Source organism: Pteropus vampyrus, unplaced genomic scaffold, assembly GCF_000151845.1.
Source record: "Pteropus vampyrus isolate Shadow unplaced genomic scaffold, Pvam_2.0 Scaffold135, whole genome shotgun sequence".
Taxonomy (NCBI): domain Eukaryota; kingdom Metazoa; phylum Chordata; class Mammalia; order Chiroptera; family Pteropodidae; genus Pteropus; species Pteropus vampyrus.
In genome coordinates, this window is record NW_011888916.1 from 6,111,493 (window position 1) to 6,126,327 (window position 14,835).

The window sequence follows — 14,835 nt, forward strand, 5'->3', positions numbered from 1 at the left end:
AACAAAGGAGTAAAGGCAATACAATGCGGAAAAGATAGTCTTTTTAACAAATGTCCTAGAACAATTGGACACTCACATGCAAAAATGAATCTAGACACAGATCTTACGTCCTTCACAAAAATCAACTCAAAATGGATCACATGTAAATGTAAAACACAAGTATATATAACTCCTAGAAGATAACATGGGAGAAAATCTAGATGACCTTGGGTTTGGCAATGACTTTTTAAATACAATTCATAGCATGAACCATTGATAAGCTGGCTTGATTAAAATTTAAAAATTTCTGCTGTGCAAATGACACTGTCAAGAGAATAAAAATACAAGGCACAGACTGGGAGATAACATTTGCAAAAGACATATTTGATAAAGGACTGTTCTCTAAAAAATATAAAGCACTCTTAAAACTCAAAAATAAGAAAATAAATCATGCTCTTTAAAAAAATTGGCAAACACCTTAACAGACACCCTATCAATTAAAATATGCAGATGGAAAGTAAGTATATGAAAGGAAAATTTCAGAGAAATGAAAATTAAACAACAATGAAGTATCACTACACACCTATTGCTATGGCCAAAACCCAGAACACTGACAACATCAAATGCTGGTGAGGATATGAAACACCAAGAACTCTCATTCACTGGTGGAGGGGATGCAAAATGGTACAGCCACTTTGGTAGTGTCTTACAAAACTAAACATACTCTTACTATACAATCCAGCAATTGTACTCCTTGGTATTTACCCAGATTAGTTGAAAACTTAATGTCTACACGAACACCTGTAAACAGATTGTTTTTTGGGAATGTAAAATGGTACAGTTGCTGTGGAAAACAATATGGCAACATAGAATTACTATATCACTCAGCAATTCTACTTCTTAAAATCAGAATCTCAAAGAGATATTTGTACATTGCAGCATTATTCATAATGGCTAAAACATAGAAGCAACCCAAGTTCAATCAATGGATGAATAGATAAGCAAAATGGGTATATACATACAATGGAATATTATTCAGCCTTAAAAAGAAAGGAAATTTTGCAATATGCTACAACATGGATGAACCTTGAAGACATTATGCTAAGTGAAACAAGCCAGTCACAAAAGGACAAAACTATATGATTACAGTTATATAAGATACATAGAGTAGTCAAAATCATAGACACAGAAAGTAGAATGGTGGTTATTAGGGTCTAGTGGGAAGGGAAAACGGGAAGTTGTGGTTTAATGAGTAGTTTTGGTTTTATAAGATGAAGAGTTCTATAGCTGGATGGGGTGATAGTTGCACAATATTATGAACATTTAAGACCACTGAACTGTACACTTAAAAATGGTTAAGGTAGTAAATTTTGTTAAGTGTATTTTGTCATAATGAAAAAATTGGAAAAAAAAAAACAACCCTGTACTCTTACTTTAGAGCAGTTTAATTCATAATTGCTAAAATTTGGAAGCAACTAGGATGTCCTGCAGTAGCTGAATGCATAAATAAACTGTGGGACTTCCAGAGAGTGGAATATTATTCTGTGCTAAAAAGAAATGAGTATCAAGCCATGAAAAGACATGGAGAAACCCTAATTGCATATTACTAAGTGAAAGAAGACAATCTAAAAAAGCTACATGCTGTATGGTTCCAACTATATGACATTCCGGAAGGGGTAAAACTATGGAGACAGTAAAGAAATCAGTTTGTCAGGGGTTAGTGCTAAGGGAAGAGATGAATAAGAAGAGCACAAAAGATTTGGGGGGCAGTGAAACTATTCTGTATGATGTTATAATGGTGAGTACATGTCCTCATACATTTGTCCAAACCCATAGAATGTACAACCCCAAGAATGACCAGTACATAAGCAAAGATTACAGTGATGTGCCACTGCAGATTCAGAGTGGAAGCCAATGCACCACTCTGCTGTAGGAGGTTGATAATGGGGAGGCTCTGTGTGTGTGGGAGCAAATTGCATGTGGTAAATCTTCATACTTTTTGCTTAATATTGATGTGAACCTAAAACTGGTCTAAAAAATAATGTCTATTTAAAAAAAAAATATGTCTCTCATATCTGCTTATGCATTAGATCTACTGTCAGAGAAAACCACAGCCAGACAGAAGTTTAAGTGATGAAGGCAAATTTTATTCAAGAACTATTGCAGTAGGGGAAAAGAGACTCCCGTGTAGAACTGAACTCCATTCTAAATACAAAAAGGACAAGTGGGGATTTATGGGCAAGGAGCAGAGTGGGAATCAGGGGATGGAAAATTACTAAGAGGAAACATCAGGGATAAGGGGAATTCTAGTTAAACCTACTTGACAGGATTTTTGCTGAAGGCAAGCCAAGGTGGTCAGATACTAAAGGAGGGGGATTCCAGCTAAACTGACTCAGCAAGACTTTTGCTAAAATTGGGATAAGTGGGCCAAGCACAGAGCCCAAGGTTAGGGCCCTGAGGGCTTAGAGGAGCCTGGCAGAGTTAGGTCAAGGAGAATCTTTGTCACTGTAATAGTCCTGGTTACTATTTCCGATTTTAAATTACATTTTGTGATTAGGTCACACTTTGGTCTACAGGGCACTTCTCAAGGCTCCTTTCTAAAGCTGGGTTAGGAAAAAAGATTATTGAATAACTATTTCCTTATAAAGATACATGTGGATGCCAAAGTCATTCAAGATAAGTCTTCCCCCATTCTCTTGTTTTTACACACTGAGGGAGGAATACCAAGATGAAAAAAGATGTAGTTATTTCCCATAACTTAATACAGACAACTAGTATATGATTCAAACCCTGGCTTTACCTCTGAATAGCCATGTGAAGCCATGTTTCTATTTCTACAAAACAAGAATATCGATATAGACCTTTCAGGGTTCTTATGTGTCTGGCTTAGACTAATACATGGCAGTTATAATTGTATATTAAAATTGCATTAAAATATTCATATATGATATATAGATATACTCGATATCATACAATAAGTCTCATTTATTTTATATTGTTACATATATTGCAACTAAGTGAAATCCAGGACAGCTACATGAATTGGTATTTATTTATTTACTTACTTATTTATTTTTAGGCAAGGCAACCCTTGGTTGACCTCATAGATTGCAAGGATCTTGTCAGCTTACAATCCCTTATTTTTTATTGTTTACGCCTACAGCACCTGGTCTTCCTAGGTGGTCTCCCTTCTAAGTACTAACCAGGCCCGACCCTGCTTAGCTTCTGAGATCAGACGGGATGGGGCTTTTTCAGGGTGGCATGGCCGTAGATGAAGTAGTATGTAAGGAGGGTCTTAAAAAATGGCTGAATTTCAACAGAAGGGAACAACATGGCAAAAGGTCAGAGGTGAAAAAGCCTAGTGAAAATTGAGGGCATGGCAAGTAGGATGCTTAGTTGGAGTTGGAGATAAGAATGGGAACAAATGATGCAAGGCCTTAACACCAAGCGAAATTTCTGAACCTCAAGTCTACGAATGCTCTCTAATCACATTTTCATGGCGGTAGTATGGAGAACAGATTGATGATTCAGAGGCAAGGGCTTTGTTAAGAAGCTGTTAAGAATAGTTTAGAGGAGACAAGGAAAATGGCAATAGGGGGAAAGAGGCATGTGCTTGAAATTTTCCTCCCAAAGGATCCAATAATTTCACTTTTCTAAGCTGGAGAATTAAGCAGTCATTTTGTGGGAGGTGTGAAAGGTTCTGATACGAACATGGCATAAGTTATACACCTATTTAAGTGGGAGCTATTAATGGGAAGGAAAGCAAGTCTTAGAGAAGAGGTTACACAGCAAAAAGGTTATATTTACTATGGGATATGAGTGCATTTAAAAAAGATAGTGATTTTGTAGATTAAGGACTCCGAGAATCCTTTCAGATACTGACCTAAATAGTCTAATAGCTCTCCTCTGGGTTGGGGTGAGGGGCAGCAGCACATGAAACTCCTTTGTTTACTTGCCTGCCCAGCTTGGACTCTGGGTTCCAAGAGAAACAAACCAGGTCGGTAATTTAGTTTTCCTAGTGCCTAGAATAGGGTCTGGAGCCTTAAAAAAATTAAAAAAAAAAAAAAAAAAAAGAAACCTAACTAAATTTCAGTGTGTGGTGAATAATAGAAAGGGAGTCAAGACCCACTTCTTGTCTTCTTGTTGAATGAATACTAGGAGCATTCTCACCTTTCTTGTTGCCTGCCTTTGCATACATTGCTTTTTTTAGTTGTTTATCCACCCAAGAAGAGAGCCTACTCTACCTGAGGCAAAGTGCCAGACTATGCACAAAGGAAGGACAGATGATTCAGCTAGATCAGACTGTGTGTGACAGAGGAAAAGCTCAGAGAGCACCTAGAAGGCGACAAACCCAGGCTGGAGGGTTAGGAGAGACTTCCCTGGGGAAATGAAGTTGAGTCCAGGAAGAACGAGTGGAAATGACGGTTAGCTTGAGGGAGGTAGAAGGTCTGGAGTGGAGAGAAGTGAGTTTCTGTCAGAGAAACAATATAGATAAAGGCCTCAGCCAGAGGGAACAGTCTTCTAGATAACTGAAAGTACTTTACTTAGTCTAGAGTTTAGAATATGTGAGAAGACAATGCTGCTAATCAGATTAGGGAGGTAGGCAGATTTGTCAACCATTTAAGAATTAATATTTAGTCATAATAGAAGATTTTGAGCAGGAGAAAGACACGATGAGATTTATATTTTAAAAAGATAATTCAGCTGCAAATAGTGGATTGGATGGGGCAATGGTGAAGGCAGGAAGACAGCCGAGAGTAATTGCCGTAGTGTGGGAGAGAAATGATGGCTTGGACTATGGTGGTGGAAATGGAAAGAAATACAACAAGCTGATATATAAAACTGAAAGAGGAATCTCTCTGTGATGTAGGTGAATAAGGAAGTAATTGGATAGGTAGGGAGGGTTCATTGGTTAGCTTTGGACTTTATCTTGAAAGGATAAAAGGGAAACTATTTAACATTTTAACCGTGGTTTATAGATCCCTTGGAGGAAGGCGGTGAGAAGACTGTCAGAACAGTGCACAGGTAAGAGCTGAGACAAGTACGGAGGGAGAAGTGGACGTGGGGAGTCACGGGAGATAGTTTTCGGAGTCAGGTACCGAACCGAAAGAGAGAAAAGCAGAAACTGACGCAGCCAGAGACAGCTGTGAGGCGGCGGGGGTGTGGGAGTGAGCCAGCCTGGGCTGCCCACGCCTCTCGGCGCTGGGGGCGGGACCAGAGCACGCACGGCGGCATGACGCAGGGCCGCAGCTGGCCTCGTTCTGGCTGCCGCCGCTGCCTCTTTGAGGCGGAGTAGGATGAGGCCCGCGGCCGCGGCGTCGGCAGGGGCAGCAGCAGCTGAGGCAGCAGCTGAGGCAGCCGCGACGGTCGCGCCCCCACCTCCTGACCTGGATTAGGCCCAGCAGCTCCGTGGCCGCCGCCGCCCCGCGGGGGGGCGGGGTGGGGAAGTGTCTCGTCTCCCCGCCCGCCCCCCCCCCACGTCGCTGCCTCGCAGGAGGCTTACTGCCGCGACCCCAAAGGAGCCCGCGGCCCAGCCTTGAGCCCCCACCCCCGGGGGTTGGCATGAGCGGCCCTTCGGCGGCGCCGGGGGGCGGGGGAGCCGTCGCCGCCTGAACCCCGGCCTGCCGCCCGACCCCACCTCGCTGACCGAGGCTGACCGCGGAGCGTACGAACGACCCCGCCACTGCTTTCTCCCTTCCCCAGATCACACACCCCAGCCCCAGAAGATGGGGAACTGCCTCAAATCCCCCACTTCGGATGACATCTCCCTGCTTCACGAGTCTCAGTCCGACCGGGCTAGTTTTGGCGAGGGGACGGAGCCGGATCAGGAGCCGCCGCCGCCATATCAGGTAGGGGAGGGTGTGTGTTGGGGAAGAGGGGGTGCGAGGGGTAGAGGCAGCTCCGGCCGAGGTTGAGGAGGGGTCTTTGAGGCTGTCACTGTCTCGGCCTCGTCGAGGCCTGGCCTAGGGGGGCATTGACGCCCTTAGAGCTGGATCTGAGGGTGATTGCTCCCCACTTCCAGAGTTGGGGGGATCCTTCGCCTCCCCTCAAGTACGGTGTGGGGATGGTACTCTGTCCTTGAGTTCTGGGATCCGAGTGTGTGATCATATCCCATTGGACAGAGGCTGGTGGCTTGCTTCTGGAGTTGAGTGACATTTTCTTGCCTTTATGTCTGAATCGTGGTCTTTATGTCTGAATCGTGGAGTCTGAGCTGTAAGGTTTAGAAATGATTTTTTCATCGCACCGCCAACCGGATTATGGATTCTGGATGGGTGGTTGCCCCCCACCCTATTTATATTTTCAGGTGTGATCATCCTCTCCCTCCCGCCCTCCTCTCCCCCTCCCCTGTCTGTGTTAATTGGATCTGGTAGGTATTCATTTCTTCTTCTAATTGGGAAATCTTCAAGTGGTGATTTTCGTCCCAGGGACTTCAAGAGTTACTTGTTTATGTATATAATAATTTTTAAACCCCTCCTTCTTTCACTCCACCCCATGACACACCTTTTAAACGCTCTGAGTTAATAAAACTTGATTATCTTGAACTTTGGAAACCTTTAAAGCTGGCTTGAGAAATACCTTCTGTTACTCGTGGTTCTCCCTTTGACTTTCTCCTAAACAGTTTCATTGCTTTTTGCACAGCAGTCAGCAGCCCCAGATGTGTTTATACAATTAATAAAGAGTTAAGACCTCTTGAGCAAACTCAAGATAGGTATGTGGATGTTATAATCCATAATATATACAAATCTTTCCTCTACTTCAATTTTACATGATATTGATTAAAAGCTTTTTTTTTCCAGAAGTGCTTGGATAGTTAAGTAGCTTAATTTTTTTCCTGAGGGGATTTAGTTTTCTAACTAGGCAGTCTCCTTTGTTGTTTCATGGTGACATCATTATTTAGTGTTATTCTTTTTTTATTCCTGTGTAAACCAGTGTCACACAGCAGAAAAACTGTTCATGTATGCTGGTTTTTTGTTAAAACCCTTCAGGGGCCTTTCATATATACCAGTAAAAGTCCAGCCTTACCTGGGGCATACACAAGCCTCCATGACTTAACTCATGTCTCTCTATTCCAGGCCTACCACATACACCAGGCCTACCATATAGACCAGAGAGGTTCACACCTCTCTGCTTTTGCTCCAATTGCTCCCTCTGCTTGGAGCCCTTCCCCCAAGGTCGGCCAGGTGAACTTGTAATCCTCTTTTGAGGACTCAGCTCTCCTGTCACCTCATATCTGGAGCCCCAACATTCCCCTCCCTCCTGGGCTGAATCCATCACTCCCTTGTTTGCGTCCCCCTGAGCTCTCTACACTTCCGCAAACAGCGTATATAACACGTAAGTGTTAATTTCCTTGTTTAGTTAGATGTGTGTCTCATCCTTGAGGCATTTCCCTCCTTCCACGGGGTAAACTGTTTGCAGGTAGAGTCCCCGTGCCTCCTGTTTGCTGTTGTATCCCTAGCATCTTGCTCATAGTAAGTAGATACTTAGTAACTGTGGGATAAATGAAGACTATATAAGCCCTTGAGAAAAGAGACTATGTTTCTAATGCTGCATGCAATTTTTGGCACAGAAAAGCACTTAAATGTTGAATGAATTAATGAATTTGAATTCGGTATTATGTTTTGTAAGTTTACACACCCATTTCTTCCAAAGAATTGTCACAGAGTCAGTCTCTTAAAAAAATCCAAGCTAAATCTGAATGTCTTTCTGAATCTTTGAAGCTAGTAAATTGTTTATATTCACTCTCTGTTTCCTTCATAAATACTATAAAACTATGCTTATTTTGGTTTTGTGAGCAAATTTTTTTAGAGGTATGAATTTTTATTTTTATCTCCTTCCATGTTTCCTAGCCCCTTTCCAGGCAAATTGACTATCTTTGACTTATTGCCCTCTTTCTCTTATCCTTATAACATAGTGTTAAGAATTGTTATTTGCCTTTTCCAGGAGGACTAAATGATGAGTTTCTTTGGTATCATGAAAGAACATTTTTTGAAACATGTTGTTTGGGACAGTGGGAGTTTATTGTGGTTGCCCTTTCCTGAATTGAATGACCCAGATGCTGATATGCAAATTTGGTATCAATTGAAAATAATTTCCTTTAAAAAAAACGAGATCATAAAAATAGAAACTTGTAGAAAAAAATTTATCCTCCGAAGGAAATGAGATTTTTAGGAATGGTTAATTAGGATGACCTAAGAGACAACAATCCAAGGTAAATATTTATATTTTCAGTGGACAGAAGTAAATTTTTTCCTTAAATAGTATTTAATTAACAGAGGTACAGGAATATTGGCTTATTTCTTTAAAGAATAGTTCGTTTCAGCTGCAATAGGATTAACTTTTTTAAAGGGAAAAGCTGATGATAAAAGAACACTGGTATTTTTTGTAGTGAGTAAAATGTTTTTTGTTTGTGTTGTGCAATGTAAATATATGCCAAGAGATCTATATGGTAAACTCTTTTAATAATTTCTAGTTATTTCCTTTTAGCAGGATCTGACAGATTTGTTTTATTTATTTATTTATGCTTAAAAAATAATTGCTGTACCATTATGGTCAAAGTTTGTAGGAAGTACGTATTTCTCATCTGAGTTTCAGTAGCAGCCAGTCTCCTAATTGATCTCCCTTTCCTTCGCAGTAGCCTGTTCCTAACTCAGCAGCCAGATTGATTCTAGTAAAACAGATCATGCATGACACCCTACTCAATCTTCTATGGATCCCTTTTTCATTCAGAATAAGAGCCAAATTCTTATAGTGTCCCCTAAACCCTATATAATCTATACCTTTTGCCTCCACACATACCTCTCTTGCTACTCTACCCCCTGCTAGCCTGTCTGGCCACCTTGTTCCCGGGATACTCCAGGACCTTTGCCCTGGTTTCTGTGCCTGGAGTCCTCTTTGCCCAGTTATCACCATGGCTGACTCCCTCATCCCCTTCCAGTCATTACTCAAATAACACCTTTTTAAACCCTCTCTGACCACCCTATTTAAAATTGCAGCCTACCCTAACAGCCTTCCTTATCCTGTTCTATTTTTTCCCCATAGCATTCATCACTTTCTAACACAACTGTCTTTACTTATTATTTTTATTGTTTATTATCTTTCTTCTCTCATGAAGTAGTAAGCGTAAGCTCCCTGAAGAAAGGGGATTTTTTTTTTTTAATTGTCGTTTTACAAATAAGTACCTAGAACAGTGCCTGGCACCCATTAGGCACTCAGTTATTGGTTGACTAGGTTTCTTTTAAATGAATTAATATATTTATTTTAAGGCAAGTGCAGTTGAATGTGTTATAAGAACTATGTATATTCCTATTCCTTTTTTCCTTTATTATGGATCATTTTTAAGGAATCCTAAAAATCAAATCCCAATAATACTAAACATAGGAATGGTTTAAAATAATTATTAACAAAATAGTTTTTTTTCAACCTGTATATAGTCTATAACAAAATATTTTATGAGAAAGTACTTGAATCCTTAAAGAAATGGAAGGAAAGAGATTAGAGCTTTTCTTGAATTAGAAGATAAAAACGAAATTTGGCACACTCTCTATTCTTCCTTCCTGAATGTTTAGAAAGTGTACAAAGGAAATCTGCCCATCAAGGGCAGTCTTTGAAGGGTTGTAAGAGGGAGGATAAGTTGTGAAAGGGTGGGAGACTTGAGGTCCATAAGAGAAAAGGGCTAGGTAGGTAGCTCAGCACAGGAAGATGTATGTGAACAGGTTGAGGTATCACTGTCATTCTAAGACCCCTGTGTTTTATATGCTAATTAAAGAGTGGTACTCTATTAAAAGAGCTTAATATCCACTGAACAACAAAAGCCACTTAACAGCATTTCTATCTGAAAAAACATGTATTTCTCAGTTTTGCAGTAGTTATATGGTTTGAGATTTACTAATCTCTTCCTCCTTTGTGATTAATACATATGACATTTTAAAATCAGAAGAAAATAAGCTATTGTTAATACAGCAGTGAATGCAGGTAGCTCTAGTTTTGGAGGCAGGTGGATCTGAGTTCAAATATTGTCACATGTAAAATATGAAGAGTTTATCAGATTATGTTCTGTGTTACGAGGAGCTTCATTCACAAATAACCAAATAACATTTTGGCATCGAGTTGTGACTGAATAAAGCTTTCTTCAAGATACTTTTAAAAAAAGGCTTGGTCTCTATTATAGAACTCATTAAAAGTAACCCCCTTCTTTAAAAATCTAGAATCTAATAATATACTTATTTTTAAGCATTCAAAAAGTATTTCACATATCTTGGTCTTACTAAACAAATTATTTAATTTAAAAAATTCCCTTTGTGTAAAGTTCTACCTTTTCACTGAGGTGCAGATCAACTCCAAATTCTTTGAAGTCTTCCTTGACCATTTTTTCCCCCTCTCACTCTGATTTTGTTTGTAATATTTATTTGGAAATAACATATTACTTTACTAATTAGCTCTGGTGCTTTAACAATTATTTTTCCAGTTTATAGTTTCCTTAAAAATTAGAATGATGTGTTAAGATTTCAAAAATTTCTTGGTAGAGTGGAATGGTACCTTACACATTATAGACACCCAGTGACTAACTTAGAACTGTGCCATCTCCCTCTTATACTGTCTCCATTATAATTGAGGTCCTCATCACCTCTCATGATAACCTGATTGGCATCTTCTCTCCTCCCCATTCATTTCATTCCTTCCTGCTAGATAATTTCTATCCAGATCCTATCCCTTGCTTCTTAATCCTTAATGAGTCTTCATGACTCATCACTGAAGATCTCTGTTTTAGCTTTCAAAGTTGTGATCTGGCTCCTTATATACTTTTACAGCTTTTTGTAGTCTTATGTATATATAACCTCTACTCTAGTCAGGCTGAACAGTTTGCCGTAATCTATATCTATATGCTTTCTACTTTTCAGACTCTCCCTTTGCTCATTTTATTCCCATTGCCTAGTATCCTCTTCCCTTAATTCCCAATGTAAATTTTAGCTTTCAAGATCCAATTCAAGTGCCATGAATCCTTTTCTGATGTTTTCCAACATGAATAATTACTTAATCTGAACTCCTTTAGCGTTTTTACCATTTTTAGGATACTTTGTTTACCTTTCCTGTTTGATTTTAATTATTTATAACAATGTATAATTTCCTCTACTAGAATCCAAGTCTGATTGATCTTTGCATTGCTAGAACTGTGCTTTCACATAGTAGGCACTCAAATACTTGAGTAAATGTGAAAATCAGTTATCGTGTTTTTCTGTAAAAGTGTGAGGTTTTATGGTTGTTTGCTTCTATATAAATCGTTCCCAGAATTCTGCTCTTTAGTGTTTGGCCTTTGTACTTTAAACGGTTCTGTTATTTTTCTCTCCCACATTATTTTTATCTGTATTCGGTTTTGTCCTATCACTTCTACTTTGTAAAGTGCATGAGCTTTGGGAAAGTTAATCCCTCTTCATCTTTTTCATTTGAGTTTGGTTTTTGTTTATGTAGTTCATCTTGCCTTGGTCTTTTTAAAATAAATAAGCAAAGATTCATTGTAACCTTTGTTGCAGGAGTTTTGTTTGTTTATGCCTGATCTCCCACTCTGGATGTCCTTTTAATTAAGGGTGATTCTTTGCATTAAGAACGTATGCACCATTTGGAGTAGAACAGTCTGTATGTCACTTTAATTCTAGAGCTAATTATAGGGTAACTTGAGAAGATGGGGTAATGAGTTATTTGGTACGTAGGATCTGAGAACTTGACTTTCCTAAAATATTTTTTTTAGTTAATACATACTAGAAACCTCCATATTTTATTATAAAATTTAGATCTTTTAAAATCTTAATATAATACTTTAGGTAGAATGGTTTTTTTTTGAAAGGTCTTCAATTTTATTTGGTTTCTTCTAAATAGAAAAGTTGTCACAGAATGGTTACTATAGGTTCTCCTTGACTTTTCTTATTCAATTTGTGCCCCTTCTTTCTCTCTTTACTATGTCTCAGCCAAGTTAAAATCTGAAGATGAGAACGAGAGTGAAAAAAGGATGATTATAAATGCAATTGGAATTAAATGTTGTATTTCTTTGTCGTCTTGCCTCAGCCACTTTTTAATATAATTATCTTCTTGGTATTACCTTCCTTCAAGCAAAGAGGGATGATGTATTTCTATCCTGTATTCAAGTAGGTTATTTAAAAATAGGCTGTAACAAATTTCCAGAAGTCGATTCCTTAGCAGTAACTTTTGATAATGAATTTAACAAACATTTATGATATTACTAACATGCTCAGAATTCAAGATTTGCAATTATGACATAAGTGAAATTAAGAGTGAGGTGGTAAAGAGTCACAGAGAGTGGAAATGTGAGTAAAAGATGCGAGGAAAAACCGGCTTATTTATAGACAGCCAAAGTGTGTGTTTTTAATGACAGAAGAGATTGCCACATGCAGTTGAGAAGTAAAGTGATAAGGGAGAACTAAATATATTTTCTGCTCTTGGGGAACCTGACCTTTCGATTTTGACATTCAGTTTGGCTTTCTGGTAGGTCGTTTTTGAAGTCTTAGAAGAGTTCTTTTATTTTAACCGATTAAGGATACTTTGAGTTCAATTTAATATGAATGCTTACATACCTATCTTTTAATTAAATAGCCAACCTGGAGTGTGCTCTCAGGGGCCAGTTGAGTAATTATCTTGTTACTTAATCCAGAAAGGTAACTAAGGGATCCGAAAGTGTGGGAATGAAGAAAGCAATCCTCCAGACATAATTATTTATTAAAAATTTTCTGAATTTCACATAAAGCTGAATGGCTTTAAGAAGAGTGAGACTTTTATAACTGCTCCAGTTAAAATTACATATAATTTTGTATAACAATTTAGTTCTTATATTTGTGGGGGAAAAAGAAGCAGTTTCCCATAAAGCAAGGCTTTAAGGATAAAAACCAGGACACTTGATACCTATTTTCTTCTAACAGTCAGCAAGTATGTGTTAGGCACCAAGGAGAAAGAAGAAATGAGTCCTTTACCCCTGAGAAGCTACCATTTTAGTTAAGGGGACAAGATTAATGTATATACACAAAACACTTATTGATTTAGTGTGAAATAGTATATAATCAAGTATTACACTGTTTGATGTAGACGTTGATCAATTTGTGATAAGGCAGTGAATCACAACTTAGCTTCTAAAGACTTCAAGTGAAGTCTTATGTGAATATCAGTTTTAAAAAAACGAATAAAAGCAAAAGATCTGCCTTTATTAAACTATTAGGGAACTTGCAGCCAGAATAATGAGTAAGTGGTAAACATGGAGTTGTATAATCTTAGACAGTTAAAGTGTAATATATATGTGTAAACCTGTTTATTGTTTACATACAATAAACAGTATATCTTTAACGGTATCTTAACTATATAGCCCACTGAACTTTTATATATTATAACCACTATCAAATTAGAACCTATTTCCAGTGCCCCAAAACACTTCCTCATACCACATCCAACAGTCAGTACCCCTTCCCTAAGGGTAACCACTACTTGACCTCTTAATAACCATATATTTATTTTGCCTGGTTTTGAAGTTAAAATAATTCATTCAGCATTGTTTGTGAAATTCATTTGTGTTTTATATGTATGTGATAGTAGTTCATATTATTTTTCATTGCTGTACAGTATTCAGTTGTATAAATACACATTTTTTAACCCATTCTATTGACGTATATTTGGGCTGTATTAGTTTTGGGCTGTATAAATCTGCTATGAACATTCCCTTTATGTATATAATGTACATAAGTGCCTGTTTATTTTGACTATATATCCAGGAGCGGAATTGCTGGGTAATGGAACAGGTATATATTTAGTGTTTCCTCACAACATTTTATTACGAAATTTTCAAAAATAAGTTGATGGAGTTGTTTGTACACCCATATTCTCACCACTTAGATTCTGCAGTTATCATTTTGCTGTATTTGTTTTAACACATATCCATCCCTCTATCAATATGTCCTGTTTTTTGATGCATTTCAAAGTAAGTTGCCAAGTAGTTTTCCAAAGTAGGTTCACCAGTTTACACCCCTACCAGCAATGTTTTGAGAGTTCTGTTTGTGCTATATCTTTTTGTTTGTTTGTTTGTTTGTTTGTGCTATATCTTTACCAGTACCTGGTATCGTTGGTCTTATTAAGTGCATGGAAATATCTCATTGTGGTTTTAATTTGCATTTCCTCAATGAGAAATGCATACCAATATGCATACTAATATTTTTTGTGTGTGTAGCTGGCCTCTTAGCATAATTTCAAGATTCATCTATGCTATAGCATGTATCAGGACTTCATTCCTTTTTCTTGTGAAATATTCCATTGTTATGGCTCTACCTCATTTTGTTTAGCCATTCATCAGTTGGTGAACATTTGAGTTTCCACTTTTTGGCTCTTGTGAATGCTGCTATGAACATTTGTATGCAAGTTTTTATACAGATGTGTTTTCATTTCTCTTGGTTATATACCCACTAGTGGAATTGTTATATCATATAATTCCATGTTTAACCTTTTGAAGAACTGCTAAACTTTTCCAAAGCACTCGTGCCATTTTACATTCCCACTAGCAGTGTTCAAGGGTTCCAATTTCGGCCCATCTTCACCAAAACTTGTTATTATCTTTTTTATTATAACCATTCTAGTGGCTATAAAGTGGTATCTTGTTGTGGTTTTGATTACATTTCCCTGAAAGTTTATAATGTTGAGCATCTTTTCGTGCATTTGTTGGCCATTTGTATATCTTCTTTGGAGAAATGTCTGTTCAGATCTTTTGCCCATTTTTAATCGAATTGTCTATTATTGAATTGTAAGAGTTCTTTATATATTCTAGTCCCTTGTCAGATATTTGATTTGCAAAAGTTTTCACCCATTTTGTGG

At 38.0% G+C, this 14,835-nt stretch overlaps 1 protein-coding gene and 1 pseudogene across 1 annotated transcript in view; one reads left to right on the top strand and one right to left on the bottom strand.

The window, feature by feature from the left end:
- Positions 1 to 3,133: 3,133 nt before the first annotated feature.
- On the bottom strand, positions 3,134 to 3,252 carry LOC111744464 (annotated as a pseudogene).
- Positions 3,253 to 5,224: 1,972 nt separating this feature from the next.
- RNF11 (ring finger protein 11) overlaps positions 5,225 to 14,835 on the top strand; it is a 33,162-nt gene continuing 23,551 nt past the window's right edge. Inside the window, exon 1 of the mRNA XM_011367682.2 lies at positions 5,225 to 5,828. Within this exon, the coding sequence (XP_011365984.1) occupies positions 5,706 to 5,828 (123 nt within the window). The 5' untranslated portion in view covers positions 5,225 to 5,705. The remainder of the gene's footprint in view (positions 5,829 to 14,835) is intronic.